The sequence below is a fragment of the Rhodamnia argentea genome, chromosome 5 (assembly GCF_020921035.1).
Source record: "Rhodamnia argentea isolate NSW1041297 chromosome 5, ASM2092103v1, whole genome shotgun sequence".
NCBI classification, from domain to species: Eukaryota; Viridiplantae; Streptophyta; class Magnoliopsida; order Myrtales; family Myrtaceae; genus Rhodamnia; species Rhodamnia argentea.
Window position 1 is genome coordinate 3,430,536 of NC_063154.1, and position 15,787 is coordinate 3,446,322.

The 15,787-nt window shown below is 39.5% G+C and overlaps 1 protein-coding gene across 3 annotated transcripts; it reads left to right on the forward strand.

Annotated features, from left to right (window-relative positions):
- Positions 1-1,145: 1,145 nt before the first annotated feature.
- Positions 1,146-11,374, forward strand: LOC115752490 (sulfate transporter 4.1, chloroplastic-like). 3 transcript variants are annotated; one of them, XM_030690697.2, is made up of 17 exons: positions 1,150-1,705; positions 2,835-2,883; positions 3,320-3,521; positions 4,246-4,414; positions 4,807-4,872; positions 4,948-5,055; positions 5,743-5,850; positions 5,944-6,009; positions 6,825-6,885; positions 7,037-7,164; positions 7,418-7,459; positions 8,808-8,924; positions 9,218-9,269; positions 9,523-9,661; positions 9,773-9,861; positions 10,615-10,691; positions 10,798-11,374. In XM_030690697.2, the coding sequence occupies exons 1-17, from the start codon at positions 1,373-1,375 to the stop codon at positions 11,113-11,115; spliced, it is 2,124 nt and encodes a 707-aa protein (XP_030546557.2). In that variant the 5' UTR covers positions 1,150-1,372; the 3' UTR covers positions 11,116-11,374. The 3 variants fall into 3 exon arrangements, 2 of the variants coding, with proteins under 2 accessions (XP_030546566.2, XP_030546557.2); XR_004016752.2 differs by lacking the exon at positions 10,798-11,374 and having other exon boundaries at positions 1,146-1,705; positions 9,523-9,667; positions 10,615-10,658; XM_030690706.2 differs by lacking the exons at positions 10,615-10,691; positions 10,798-11,374 and adding an exon at positions 10,404-10,607 and having other exon boundaries at positions 1,146-1,705.
- The last annotated feature ends 4,413 nt before the right edge of the window (positions 11,375-15,787 follow it).

Consider the following 15,787-nt stretch of genomic DNA (forward strand, 5'->3'; position numbering starts at 1 on the left):
GCAGATGGCGACGTTATATCGTCCGACATGTGTAGTTTTGATTTTTCAATGTATTTGCCTTTCTTAATGGAAATATATGCAGTCATTAGAAATTCTTGTTTAGGCAGTTCATGCCATTTATACTAAGTATTTGGATCTATGATATCGATTCTTTTGCATGTTTTGGTAGTAGCATATTATCCCGTGGAGTTAAAGGGTCCAAATTGGGAAGAAAGATGCGTTTTTACGAATTTTGTTCCACTTAATTCCTATTTCATTGCTACATATTTCTTTCGGGCTAAGTAATGGGGGCATAGGGTTGAGTAGGGTCGATTTTAACCATGTCAAAATCTGGTGGTTTTCCAGAATGGTCATTAACTTGTCCGTGCAAGTCAGTTTTAAGCTTCGGCTCATCTGCGTTACTTAAAAGGGGGACAGAAATTGGTGCGTGTTCAAGTTTCAGGTTCTTCCAAATGTTCGAAAATCAGTCCTTAATTGGGTAATTATGCGGGGATTTATGAATACTGGGGATCGATTTTGGAATGCCTGATATTAGCGTGATCCGTAGTTGGGCTGTTCAAGACACTAAGGCGTCACTTTCCATGATGATTCGGACACCGCAAACGGGTAAACACGTGACTGGGCTTGTACTGATTAGAGTTGAAAAAATTTGGCGTGTCGCTCTCGAGTCGCGAGCAAGAGACGTGGGTTGACTGGTCGATCGCGTGACGGAATCGATCGTGATCCGGGGCGGACGGGATCACCTCCCCATCCATTGGCGGGAGAAGGAGGCAATTTGAAGGAACCGCCAAGACGCGTGGGCCGGGCGGGCTGTGTCGTCGTCCAATCCACGGTCCCATGTCGTTTTCGGCTCCTCTGTAAAACGAAACGGCCATGCGTTTTCTTTAATTTTTTTTTTTTTTGTGGATTTGAAAGACCACGTGCATTTTTGAAACATCAACAATTTTCTCAATTTATTTATAAAAACAAAGGAAAAAAATCGCAAATGTCCAGGTTCATCCAATCGCAACAGAACTCATCCCTAATCATTTAAATCCGATCCAAAGAAAAAAATGGAAAAAAGAGAGGAAAAATTCACCACGCAGTCCCGCGCTCTAATCATATAATGGCGTCTTGAAGCGGGGCAACACAGACTGAACCAACCAACCAACTAACCCCCCCATAAAGTCACCACGCATTCCATTTCCGGCTGGTGACCGGAATTTTCCCGGGAAAAATTCCAAATTTTCCCACGGGAAAGAGAGAGAAATAGGAGCCGGGCGAGCGAGAAACCGGTAAGAGAAAAAGGCTGTACGGAGCAGGCCCCCCCTTCGGCTGTGGGCCTTGTTGGTGGTTGCGCCTCCCACATAGAAATGCGCCATCGGCGGTCCTCATGGAGATAACGTACGCCTCCACGAGCTCTCGCGACGTCACCACCGCCGAGCGCCCCGTCAGCCCGTCCTCTTCCTCCGCCATGCCTCACTCCCGCCCTGTCAAGGTCATCCCCCTGCAGCACCCGACCGCGCCGTCGTCGTCGTCGTCGGCGGCGGCGGCGGGCAACTCGCTGTGGTTGCGGTGGAGGTCGAAGGTGAAGCGGATGACGTGCGCTCAGTGGATCGAGGTTTTCCTGCCCTGCGTCCGGTGGATCAGGACGTACAAGTGGCGCGAATACTTCCAGATCGATCTTATGGCCGGGATTACGGTCGGCGTCATGCTCGTGCCTCAGGTGATTTCGTTAATGCCTCTCGTCGGGCGACGGGTGCAACGATCTGATTTTCCCGCCTTCTTCCGTTTTTCTTGGTTTGAGCTTGTGAGATTGCGATTACTTCTCGCGAAATTGGATTTTCAATGTGCTGTTTAAGTTCTTTCTTTTTCAGTGTTTTTGAGAGTTGAAAGTGTGAAATCATCAGAGTTCAGTGGTGATGCTATCGAATTTCGAGTTGATTTCGTGTCTTTGCAATTTCGGATTTTGAACATTTCTCGTTGAATTCAACTACTTCTGGGCAACGGAGAGGGTTTTTTGTTTGCATCCCGCTCGAAGCTTGGCTTCGAAGAAGTTCTTTGCAATGTCATTTTGCAGACTTTGTTAAACTCTTGCGTTTTTTTTTTTTAACGAATCGTTTTCTGGTTCTTTTCATTCCGTCTTTGCGCTTCTTGTTCATAATGCATCTTCTTCAATTCTTGCCTAACAGAGGAAGGCACTGTTCTCCGTGTCGTCCTTTTTCATGTGCATGCGATTGTTAACTACGCTCCGTACCATCTCCAAGTTGACTTTTCCTTGTTGAATAAAGTAGTCGGCTGACGATGATTGGGTAGATTTTCATCTTCCCCTCATTGTGATCCTCTTGTCAATTGCCTTAAACAGTAGCTTCGATCTGATTAGTAAAGCTTTGAGTCAGTCACTCGGCGGAGCGATTTGGAGCTTTAGTGAATTGCCAAATCTCGTATTAATTTTCAAAGCCTTGCCCAATTCTCGCGGCCAATCTGGCAGGAGTGATCGGGCATTTCGTGTTTACATGTGTCACCTTTCGTTCACCGACCAATACTTTTTTATATGTTGACCTATTTAGTACTTTCTGCCACTGTTCTTGTTCATTTTTACCTTCTCCGTAAACGTGGCAGCATCGATCACGTGAGAACCTTTAAAATGAATAATGGCCTTCCTCTTTTGGGTTTGGTCGTAATTTCATAAAAATCTGACTGCTCTGTTCTGCCGTTGAGTTTCTTAAGAAAGGAACCTTTTCCCCTTTTCTTCAGAAGATTGATCCCACTTTGACTGTACCTGATGACTTAATGTTGTGTATTGGACGAATATAATTAGTATATGGAATTGACCGTTTGTTGTGACTGGCCAGGCAATGTCTTACGCAAAACTAGCTGGGTTGGAACCAATCTATGGCCTCTGTAAGTTCATTGCGTTAACACTTCTTTTCTTCTTATGGAAGCTTCTGAACTTCTGTCCTAAAATTGACTGCAGCGATGCTGTGGGGAGTTACATTCACTATCGTAACTGGCAATATAGAATCACACTGCCCTTTACATCAAGCACTTTTCTGCATGATACTAATAATGTATTAAATGTCCGAAATTTAAAGTCTCCTGCTACTGAACAATCGTGTTGTACTGTTGGTGTTATTTTTTTGACGGAGATTTCCTTTTGTATCATTGACTTCTTTGAAAAAATTAAAATGTTCCTAAATTGTTAAATCAATCCATACTCAATGATACCAAAGACATAATGATGGAACTCTTCTTTTCCCTTTTATTTTCAAAATACCTAGTTAAAGATTCTAGAATAGTCACTTGTATCTAACGTTCTTTATTGTGTTTTGTGAGACAGACTCTGGTTTTGTGCCTGTATTTGTCTATGCCATATTCGGATCGTCTCGTCAACTTGCAGTAGGGCCAGTAGCATTGGTGTCTCTCCTTGTCTCTAATGTACTGGGTGCAATTGTTGATTCTTCTGATGAGCTATACACAGAACTTGCAATACTGCTGGCTTTTATGGTAGGGGTATTAGAATGCATCATGGGGCTCTTGAGGTACTTACTGCTACTTGTTCTCTTAAATTTAGTCACGTGTGTGAAAGAGGTAATGATGACTGTCAATATGAATCTGCGACTTATCTATCCCAGCAATTCACGCCTTTGGTTTGTGAGGATCTTGAGATATCATTCTGCCGTCACTAACTGTAACAAATGTCGTATGATATGAATTCGGTAGTGCTTTGTTGGTGAGCTATTTATTTATCCCTGTGAATCTTATATTATGAGATTCTTTCGATGACCAATGTTGTGTTGATGGGTATTATTATCACTTGAAGAAAGATCCACAATAAGATTTTACCTTGGCAAGTCACATATTGCTAGAAAATACCAAATCAATTATTACCTTTAAACAGCAGATTCAGCATTTGTTTTTGCTTTTAAGTTGAAAAGGAATTATTGATATTCTGTATGGGGTTCAAGAAAAAATTTCTGTTACAGCGTGAATATGTTATCCCTGGGCATTTGTCCTTTTAAGTTGTTTCTTTCTGCAAATGAAAACTTGCAGCAGGCGTAGTCTCCCTGCTTTATTCACGATATTAATGATCTCATGGGGAAAGGAATTTGAATCGTATTTGTACCTTGATTGTTGATCTCCGTTTAGAAGTTCTCTCTCCCAAGAACATCTTTGTTGACTAATATGATGCATGGTCCTCTTTATTGCGTGGCTTCCTCGGTTCGTTTCTAATTCAATTAAGCGTTTCACTTTTATTTTTTACAGACTTGGATGGTTGATTCGTTTCATCAGCCACTCTGTAATATCTGGCTTCACAACCGCTTCTGCCATTGTCATTGGATTATCTCAAGCAAAATACTTCTTGGGATATGACATTGTTCGAAGTAGCAAGATCGTGCCCCTGATCAAAAGCATAATAGCTGGAGCAGATGGGGTAGGCCCTGCATGCCCAGGGGGTACATCTATCATCTGTTCACATACTAATATAATTCTTTCTGTCTATGTAAATGACACAACTTGAAGCTCATATTCTGACACCTGATACAAGTAACTAAAACTATGGGCATTGTATGGCTGACCACTGTCGTCATTATGCATCAGAGTGGTTACCTGGCCCATCTGCGGATGTTGATTTTGTTTTTCTCTTGGATAATGGTACATTTTTCTTGTGGACGGGTTTTGCTATTTTCATCATTTCGTCCTTAATTTGAAGTCAGGAGTTCCTCTACCATGCATTTTTTGTTTGTTTCCTCTTTATTACATTCTGCCTCATATCTGGACTTATTAAGTTCCTTTTTAACCACAGGTCATCTTTTCCTTTTGTAGTTTTCTTGGCCACCATTTGTTATGGGATGTGTTATTCTTGCGATTCTTCTGGTTATGAAGCACCTGGTATAAGCTCATTCACTCTCATGTGGTGTAGAACTGATTTTATGCATATGCGCTTGACTACTACTTTATGGTTAGGGAAAATCGAGGAAGTACCTGCGATTTCTGCGAGCAGCGGGGCCCCTTACGGCAGTGGTCTTGGGCACAGCTTTTGTGAAAATTTTTAATCCATCTTCGATTTCTTTGGTAAGAGCAAGATAGATATGACATTTTAGTTGCTATGGTATTGTGCTGATTATTTCTTGCGATATATAACTGAAGGATCAAACTGCATAATCTTGAGATGGTTGGCATCTCAAAAGTCTAGTCGACCTACAAAAATCTGGGTCATTGTAACTTGAAATTTCTGTGTTCAATATAGGATAAGGTTAATTGTGCTACACACACATATATATTCTCTCATTTTCATTTTTTTTTTGTCCCTTCATATAAGTAGCTTTCGGTAGATTATTTGTTTTTCCCATTTCTCTACTGGTGAATTTGAGAGTTTGTGTTTGACCAAAAAAAAAGAGTTTGAGAGTTTGTGTGGGGCAGTTTCTCAAGGAGCGCCCTCATGGTCATTGGACTAGCTACTAGCTAAAATGTGTGCTAAAATTATGGATCAGAAGAGCGGGGACATCTTGGGCAATAACACCGAGGAATTTCAACCTAAAATTTCAAAAGAACTGGCTGTCTAGTAAAATGAACACACTTTAGTGTCTCATATTTCCTGTGATTGAGAGTTGTGAAGTGAAATGTCGTTATAATGACAATGGTTGAAACATACCATTCCTTACCTGGGATTTCTCTGCAAAAATTTTCTTTTTAAGGAAGTATAACTGAGTCAAGGGGAAATGACAACGAGCTCATGAAGGATGCTTTCTATTGTTTAAGGTAGGTGAGATACCAGAGGGCCTCCCAAGCTTTTCTGTTCCGAAGGACTTTGGGTATATAACATCTTTAATTCCAACTGCACTTCTCATCACTGGTGTGGCTATATTGGTGAGGTTATTTATCTGCTAAAGTTGTTTGTAGTCTGATGCCAAGCAGTACTACAGCTGAATAAATTTTCTTTTTTCCCTGTTGGCATTTCAGGAATCTGTGGGAATTGCCAAAGCATTGGCAGCAAAGAATGGATACGAGTTGGACTCCAATCAAGAGGTGCGCTCTTCAATCATTGAACTGTGGACATTAGAGACTTGGATAGGAGATAAAGGGGTGGACCCAACCGGTGGCCACTAGAATTTGCATACTTGTCGGTGCAGAGAATAATGTGTTAATTACTAGTAATGTTGAGGAGTAGGAATTAGTTTACCGCATTTTCATCTCATTCTTGCCACAAGCTTTATATATGTTTGAGATTGGGAACACTGGTTTTACTTTGTGAAAGAGTCGTAAAACAGTGATGGCTCTAGGATTGCTTCACTGTGTCGGTTTATAGATACGATGTTCATAAAATACAGATCTTGCAGTCTCTTTTCAGGACGCATTGCCACTTTCGTGTCATCTGATGTTTTTGTAAGTAGGTCTTGGAGATGGATTTGGTAGGCCTTATAACTTGATTCGTCATCCTTGACATTCTACCACTTAAGTCCATGAACAACTCAAGCTGAAGCTTATTATATGGTGCCACGATTCTTTTTCATGCCATTTTAGTAGGATGTAGAGAAGATACTGAAGATGATATCCATGGCTGAATCTCTATATGTAATAATTTTGAAACTTTCTTGGAAGGTCAAGTCATGTCCTTCTTTGTCTTGGCAAAATATACAAGCATTTTGGGCCCTTTATTGCTTCCTTTATTGCTTCCCAATGTTCTCAGCTTCCTTTCAAAGAAGAAGAATGATTCAGAAGAATTTGCGTTCTGGAATATCACCGAGAGTACTTTGTGCCAATATGAGTATAGCATGTACATAAGCTTGAGGTTTTTCGTTTCATGACCACTCCTCATGGATCATGTCTTCACTTTTGAACAGCTTTTTGGTCTTGGTGTGTCCAATATACTTGGTTCCTTTTTTTCAGCATACCCTACTACAGGTGAGAATTGGAGTTCTTAAGAGCAGTTTAGATGACTAATTTTATGCTCATGTTAAAACAATGTTTGAAAGTTTGCTAATCTATTTGAGGATTTTGATAAGCATTTTATGTTAATTTGCTGATGAAATCACGTATACTATGTTGCTCTCAGGCTCCTTTTCCCGATCAGCTGTAAACCATGAAAGTGGTGCAAAGACAGGTGTATCTGGAATTGTTACAGGAATCATAATGGGCTGTGCCCTTTTATTCTTAACTCCCTTGTTTGAATATATACCTCAGGTATGAATCTGTGTCAGCAATCATTGTTCTTATAGATCTGCGTGTATGTCAGGGATGTTAATCTTTGATGGGATTACTGTCTCTTTCTCCTAGTTTAGGAGCACACATGTGCTGATTAAACGGTGCTTTATTTTGTAACCAATGACTCAAGTGAAGATCTGAGAATGTTTATCGTGTACTCTATTATTATCTAAGTTCTATGGTCTCCTCTTAGTTTGAAGTACTAACTATTGGCTCAATTTGTTATCTGCAGTGTACACTGGCTGCCATTGTAATATCTGCTGTTATGGGCCTGGTAAGTAATCCTGTTTACTGATCGTGTTAAATTAGATATGAAAAACCCAGAAGTAAGGAACTATTAGAAGACTTCTGTTCCATCATTTTAGCGTAGCTGATTAAATTCTAGTTAGCTCATTTTTCTGATTTTGAGTAACTAACTTTTTCAACCTGCTGTCATTTTGGAACTGCTGCCAGATGATAGTTCTTTATGCAAGAGCATGTCTATCTGTAAAATAACTAGGGCTTGTCCTGAATGAATTAACAGAGAACACATGATCTGCTGAAGCATGTTTACTCCCCCCCTCCCTCCTTGCCTCTTTTTTTTTTTTTTGGTTAAATCATTGATGACTATCTATTTCCGGACAGAACATGACTACTTTCTTGCCTGAGTGCGCAAATATTTCTGATGATGGCTTAAGATGATGAGAGGATATAAGTTATCCTATTAAATTCAGAAATAGGATGGTGGAGTAAAAGTAATTGCCTAAAGATACTGAAAGACGTATTAGGCAAGCACTGTTTTTCTTTGGGAGAGTTGTTCGCCAAAAGTTAGGTAAACATACCAATAGTAGTGCATAGTCAGATCAACTTGAAGTGCATTTTTTCCAATGTGAAAACATCATGTCAAAGGTGTTGAGGCTGAGCTTTAAGTTGTTGGTTAGTGAAACATATTGTTATGTTTTGTAATGAAAAAATATTAAGTGTTGTGTATAGTATAGTCCTATGTGAGGCTTCAACCTTGCAGTTTACGTATTTAGCTTGAAGATATCTAATATTAACTCTTTTGTTTTATCATTTGCTGCCTTCTAGTCTCACTAATGCCATCAACCTTATTCTATTGTTTGTGTTGTACTAAAGAAGGTCCAGTCTTGTTTGTCTTTCATCTGCATTTCTGTCATCTGGTTTACTTGTTATCTGAGTGATAAGTCTCCACATTATCCATATACAAAGTTCTAATAGGCCTCAGAGGCCTGGATCTTCCTCCAGCTAAACTCTCAGTTATTAATCAATATATGCTAATTTTTATGTGATAATGAACTATATAATAGATTTCACACAAGTAAACTAGTCCTGTATTTGCACTTGCCATGAATTTTCAAGTGTTAGCAAATTATGATTTTCCGTAACAATCTTCCATCTTATGACAGAAATTGTTGTCAAGATTGGTTTCATGTTCATTCTAAATAGATGATTGATATCCGTGTTATTTACTTTCTTAGTGCAGAATTTTGAGAGCAGATCTTTTACAGAGAAACTACACTAGCCATAATCTTAAATTACGGAAAAGGAGCGTGAACTGCTATTAGTTTATTTACTAATGAAATGGAAATTCAAGCTATTGCTTTTTTGTGATACTATTTCAGGTGGATTATGAGGAAGCTATATTTCTTTGGCGTGTGGATAAGAAAGATTTTCTTCTTTGGACAATTACTAGCACAACAACATTGTTCCTTGGTATTGAAATAGGCGTCCTTGTTGGGGTAAGTACCTGGAGCAGTGGCATTTGAGCTACTGAATGTAGATATTCATGCAGGCATAGTGGTAGACATTATGAGCATAAAAAAGATTAATCAGATTTTGTCAGATGATGCTAAATCTTTTAGATTAAAGAGCATGAGCTACTTTGATGTACTTAGACTGTAGGATAGAAATTGCTTTGATAAGGTCGCTATTGATTCGTAATAATCCCAACATGAAGCAACATTATTATCATAGGAACCCTTGGAGCAGCTTGTAACGTATAATCCAATTTCACATGTTTTTGATGCTATAGGTTGGTGCTTCTCTTGCTTTTGTCATTCACGAATCAGCAAATCCACATATCGGTAAGTTGATTTTCTTATAAGCTGCTCAATGTTTTCAGTCTTCACTGCTGCTTATCTGGTTAACAATGCCATTGCCGTACGTCCTTGTATTTTTTTTTTGTCATTATTCTCTTTTAAGTGTGAAAGATGCTTAATTTGCTTTTCCAAATGTCTACTCTCTCTCTTTCTCTCTCATATTGTTGCGTGTCAATGTATTCCTCAGCCTCATGATAACTCTTCCTTGAGACTTCACAGCTTGTTATCTGTTTTGCAGCTGTCTTGGGGCGCCTCCCTGGCACCACTGTCTATAGAAATGTAGAACAGTACCCAGAAGCGTATACCTACAACGGAATTGTTATTGTTCGGATTGATGCTCCAATATATTTTGCCAATATTAGTCACATAAAAGATCGGTAATTGTACGGCTTTGCCCTCCCTAGCTGGTTCATTTTCATTCTGAAGCTGTTAGTCATTCACGTATGTCTACGAAATGAAGCACTAAGTATCCTAAAATTTCTTTTCAGGCTACGGGAATATGAAATTGAGGTTGATAAATCCACAAGAAGGGGCCCAGAAGTTGATAGAGTTTACTTTGTGATTCTAGAGATGGCACGTAAGTTGTCAATTAAGCGAACCGTGGGGTTATCTGTACAGAAAACAATATAGAAATGATTCTTCATTAGAGTCTTCATCATGTTGAAAATTGATACGGAAGTGAAACTACATAAGAGAGTTATTTGAGCTGGCTTTGCATTGTATCTCTCCTGTCTCTTAAAAACTTATTTGAGCTGGCTTAGGAAAATCGATTCCAGGTGCCGATGTAATTTCTCATGCAAATATTTGCTGTTGATAGGCTTTACAGGCCTCACAATAGGTGGGGTAGCTGTAGCCTTCTTTGGACAAAAACATAGCCTTATTTAGGAAAAAGTTGTTATGAAGTAGTAGTTCCATGAACCATGAACTGAGTATTCTATATCTATGTCAATTTAACAGAATATAGTTGAGTTGATGTTTAGCAAATAATTTGATTGCTTTATAATTGTTGGCTAAATTTTAATGCTGTATCTGTTTTGTTCTTTATAAACTCTGCTCCAAATCCTCAGGCCAAACACGGTTTAGTGTTGCAACAGGCCTCGTAATTTGATTTATTTGTAGGTGGATACAGAAGAATTTGGCCAAACAAGCCTCACCTTGAAACAATGCAAGACTAAATATAGGATCTCTATCATTCTCGGCTTAAAAGTTCATGGAAACAGATTTATAATCTCATTTATTGTTTACTCATGCTGATATAGTCCTTGGCTTCACCGCACTGAGGTTCTTGTGCTGCCACATCTTAGAATCACATCTTCATTTCTTGTTGCAGCTGTCACATATGTTGATTCCAGTGCTGTTCAAGCTTTAAAGGACTTGTACCAAGAGTACAACTCACGGGACATTCAGGTTTGTTTATCTCTACCGAGAACTATTTGTTCATTTTCTTGTCAGTCTCACTGGAAATTCCTTTGCCCATCTCCACGAGTATCTGAGACATTCATTGCTGTGGCAGATAGCTATTTCCAACCCAAACCGGGACATCCTCCTTACCTTATCAAAGTCCGGAGTAGTTGACATGATTGGTAAGGAATGGTTTTTTGTTCGAGTCCATGATGCCGTCCAAGTCTGCCTCCAACGTGTCCAAAGCATCAAAGAAATGCCCACAACGCCGGATCCTCCACCTGAGGAGAGACCCAGTCTCTTGCAGAGATTACTCAGGCAAACCGGAGAGGATCTTTCGATCCCCGAGTTGGAGTCCGGAAATCAGAGGCCTCCAGCTTCTACAGATACCAATCCTCAATTGGAACCTCTCTTGCCCCGGAAGCCTTGAATGTTTCTTAACCACCGCGATGGATGAGCTGGCTAGAAATCATTGGTATGTGGCCGTGCTCAGTTGTATGATCTATTAATCCATTTTTTCCCACTGTAACGAAGGGATTTTTTGTTTCTCTTTTCTGTGAGTAAAAGTAGATAATCTTGTACAAGAGGATTAGCATATGTCAGTGAAGTATATTCACCAATAATTAAGTCTTAAATAGGTGCATTCTATGACCTTATCAATGTGATTCCGTTTCCCTCCCTTTCCGATTGATTTCTTTGCCACTATCGTTCCTCTACTTGTCGCTTATTAATACCTTTTTCTGAGAGGAAGTGTCTGACCACGAGATACCAGGACAACTATCTTTGTATACTTTCTTACAACGAGTCACGGGGCGCTCCCCAAAGCTCGACATAGAGATTACTGAGCAGATCAATTGCGTGATGGGTTTTTGGCATATCTACTGTTGCTTCTAGCTTTGTCTCAGTCGGTGGTACTGTGTCGTGAAGTAGGAAAAACTTGTTTTAGCCTGTAGAGTGAGTGCTTAAAGCCTTGAATGAAATAAATTGTTCAATTATCTAAAAAGTACAAATTTTGAAGCATTGAAATTAGGCGATAGACAGAGTAATCACGAGCGACAATTTGGGTCAGGACCCATATTCACAAATTCGTGCTTTAGGAGGCCCGCACAAAAAATGAAAAAATTACAAACAAAAAAAATTCTATTATATGGATGTTAATTTTATCTTAAACCTTTCAATTTGGCTAATTTAGTCATATGCTTTGTGACGATTGGTGTAGCTCTTCCGGCCAATTTTGGCCCATAATCGTTGATGTGTACACCGGCTGTCCTATATAATATGATCGGCGAAGGCCGGTGCTGACATAGACAATCTTTGAATTTTTTTCCTTTTTCTTAGTTTCTTACTTCTTCCATCGATCCATAGCCTCGATGGTGGCCTACGAGGGTCGCAGGCGAGGGCCTGCTCCCTCGTATGCCATAGTGACGGTCGCGACACCCTCACCCAGTGCCGGCAAGGGTCGGCTGGTGGCACTCATCAACCCGCAATTAAAAAAAAAAAACAAACTCAGAAAATTTATTAAAAAATTCCAAAAAAAGGCAACGTTAGCATTTTCCCACCAAAATTAACCGAAATGACTACATTGGCAAATTGTCAAAAGGTTTAGGATTAAATTGGTTAAATAAAAAAGTTTAGGACTAAATTGATATTCGGATAATAGGTTTAAGAATTTTTGGTAATCATCCCTCCTAAAAACCCATGGTCATTCAAGCCTCCACATTCTCTTCTAATCTAGAGTAGGCGGCCTGTCAAAAGGGTGGTCGGGTAAAAAATGGTTCAGACTTGAATTGACGTATTTAATCCATTTTGAAAAAATGGCAGCTCCATGGACCAACTCATCGAGTTTGTGAGGGAGCTCTGGGGTCAAGTTATGAACGGGGATGTGGAAAGGTGGTGAAAGCTTGGCTGGGACCATCCATAAATCACGAAATAGGTTTGGGTCTTGGCTTTGTGACAGTATAAACTTATTGTCAGCCGCGAAATAATCTCAATTGACAAAAGCAAACCAATACATAGGAAGAAGAGTTCTATTTAAGAAAATCAATCTTCAGTCTATGAAGTGCAAACAAATTAAGATCAATGTAGAATTAAACCTCAATCACAAGCAATTGCTAAGCAATAGAAACACCATCAACAACAACTTACGGGCCTAATAGCTTGTACGGTGTAACCGTAACAGCTAGTTCAAAACATCCAAACTAAAATTGTATCTACCACTTAGTTCACGCACATTGAACCCCTAATTTTTCTATGTTTAGCAAAAAATTGCAGATGTGTTCTACTAGATCAATTCAGAGTTAGCTGAAGAGGGGGTAGAAAAGGACGAAAACGGAGGGTGGTGCTGCTGGCAGAGGGAGAGGCATCTCGACGGCGGCCGGCGGCTACGGTCGGAGGGGAAGGGGGTGGCCACGGGGGAAGTGATGCCACTATGGAAGTGGAGGGCGAAGTAGCAGAAGTAGAAGAGGAGGAGGAGCAGACGAATTAAGGAGAGAAACACTTCAAAGGTGGGTTGGGCCGTGTAAACTAGTGAGTGCCATTTGGGCCCGTGGGCCCGGAACCGGCCCGTTGACCGGCGTTCCAACCGAACGTTCGATCGCAAAAAAAAAAAAAAAAAAAAAAAGATGGTGGGCCGGGCGGAGGAGAGCGTTGGGTTGCCCCCTCCCCCGGCCCGCTTTGGGCCGTTGCTAACGTGCAACGGCCAATTTGGCCGTTGCTTTTATTTTAAAAAAAAAAAAAAAAAAAAAATGATTCTTGCCTATAAATACATATGCTTCCTTTCTTTTTGTCTTGAACAATCTCTCGAATTCTCTCTGAAATCCTCTCAAATCGCTCAAATTCTCCCAATTCTCTCAATCCCGATCAATTCTCTCAAAAAATGGTAATGGGCAAGATGGCTATGGGAGATTCCGACTATCCCTTTCGTGAATACGATCTCGTGAGTATGCAAGTTGGGAAGACGGCGGCGATAATATCAACTATGTCCCGATTTCGAACGTCGAGCACATCCCAACACAAGAAAGTCTTCATCCTCCCCGTGTGAAGAAAGCGTCAACAAGTAAGACGGAAGGGCCGAGATAATACATCGGACTTGTGGCTACACTTCGACAAGGTACGTGATGAAGTCGAAGGTAAGTATAATGTAAAATGTAAATATTGTTCGCAAACTTATAAATTCACGAAAGGAGACGGTTACGGAACATTCCGTCGGCATTTGAAAAAACATCCAACGCAAGCGGGGATCGACAATACGCAACAACAAATTTCCGGGTACGCCACTTCTAAGCCTCATCCTTTATTTCGTTTCATTGAAGCACTTTATAAACAAACATTAGGTGAATATGTTGCCCTTGATCATGCTCCGTTTAATACGGTGAAAATTTTAATATGAAATATTTGATAAATATGCGTTGGTTCGAGGCCAACTATTCCAAAAATACTCTTAAACGCGAAGTTTTTCATCTTTATAAAAAGGAAAAAATCTTTAGCAAAATTTTTTGGAATTCAATGGACGTGTGCATATAGGTAGCGATATTTGGAGTGATCCTTGGCAAATTCATTGTTATATGGGTGTCACGTGTCATTGGATAGATGACAATTGGATGATTCAAAAAGACTTATTGCATTCCGGTTTTTGATGAAAGCCATTCGGCTCATAATATTTATAGAATAATTAGGCAAGTTTTAGAAGAATATAATTTAATAAATAAAGTATTTTCAATTGGTTTTGATAATGCCGTCGCAAATACGCTTCTATTCCCGAATTAGAAAATATTTGCAAACCCACTTTTGGACAATTTTTCACATTAGATGTGCTTGTCATGTTTTAAATTTATGTGTACAAAATGGTTTCGAACTCTTGACACTTCTCTGCCCCAATAAAAGTGCAATTAAATTTTTATGGAGTCGTCCCCAATGTATGAAATCATGGGGAAAATTTTGTAAACAAAATGGGAGAAGGCCAGAAGATTTCCAAAGATATTCCGACTCGTTGGAATTCTACGTACGAGTTGCTGCAAACTTTTGAATATAAAGATTTATTATGTATGTTTATTTCACAAAATATTCCGAAATTACTTTACTTCTCAACATTGGGACGTTTGCAAGAAAATTTTAGATATTTTGAAAATTTTAATGATGCTACTAAGACTTTTTGGTATTTATTATCCTACAACGCATTTATTTTTAATAGAGTGTGTTAATATTAGTAGTGTTTTTAGTGAATATGAAAAGATACCGAATTAGGTCAAACTATTTTAGTAATGCGAGAAAATGGTTGCATTATTTTTGCAAATTCCTCTTGTCTATTTAGTTGGTATTGTTTTTGATCACGTATTAAATTAGACGGTTTACAAGATTATTTGAATGTGTATTATCATGATTGTTTACATTTGGATGATTCAATAGATATTTTAAATATATTAGGACATGTTAAAGAATCTATAGTAGCATTATATGGAGAATTTTGTAGTAGATATGGTTTAAGTGATTCGGATCTTTCAATTTTTTCCTCACGTAGCGAAGTGGTAGTTCACTTAGTGAGGGTATAATATGCTTAAGAGTAGGCAAAAAAACAAAAAGGGGCAAGGTAATATTTCTGAATTAGAAAATATTTAACCACTCAATTTAAGTTTCGTGATGCGGAACATAGTACGTTTGAAATCAAGTGGTGGAAGAGTCACCAAATCAGTATCCGGTTCTGCCCTCATCGCTGTCAAATATTAGCAACCCTTCTTCAACGGTTGGGTTGAACAAGATTTACGGAGGATTAATTTTGGACTCTCGCCGTTCAAGATTAGCCCGGACTGTGGAGCTCAAGCTTGTGTGGCGATTGGACGGGCGAAATATCGACACCAGAGTTAGATCGTGAACACGAATTTTTAGCGATGATGTTGGAGATACCACCGCCACGGGTACCCAACGGGTAGCGCGATTGCGATGAGGTAAGTTGGGGTTCTCAAGGTAAAAAGAACTACATGGGCTTTGATTCTTCTATCCCCAAGAAGATATGTAGGTCGCTTAATGATAATTCATTAAGTTCAGCCCATTCCTTCTTTTTTTTTTCCATATTTTATTACAATGTACAATTTAATTGTATTTTATAA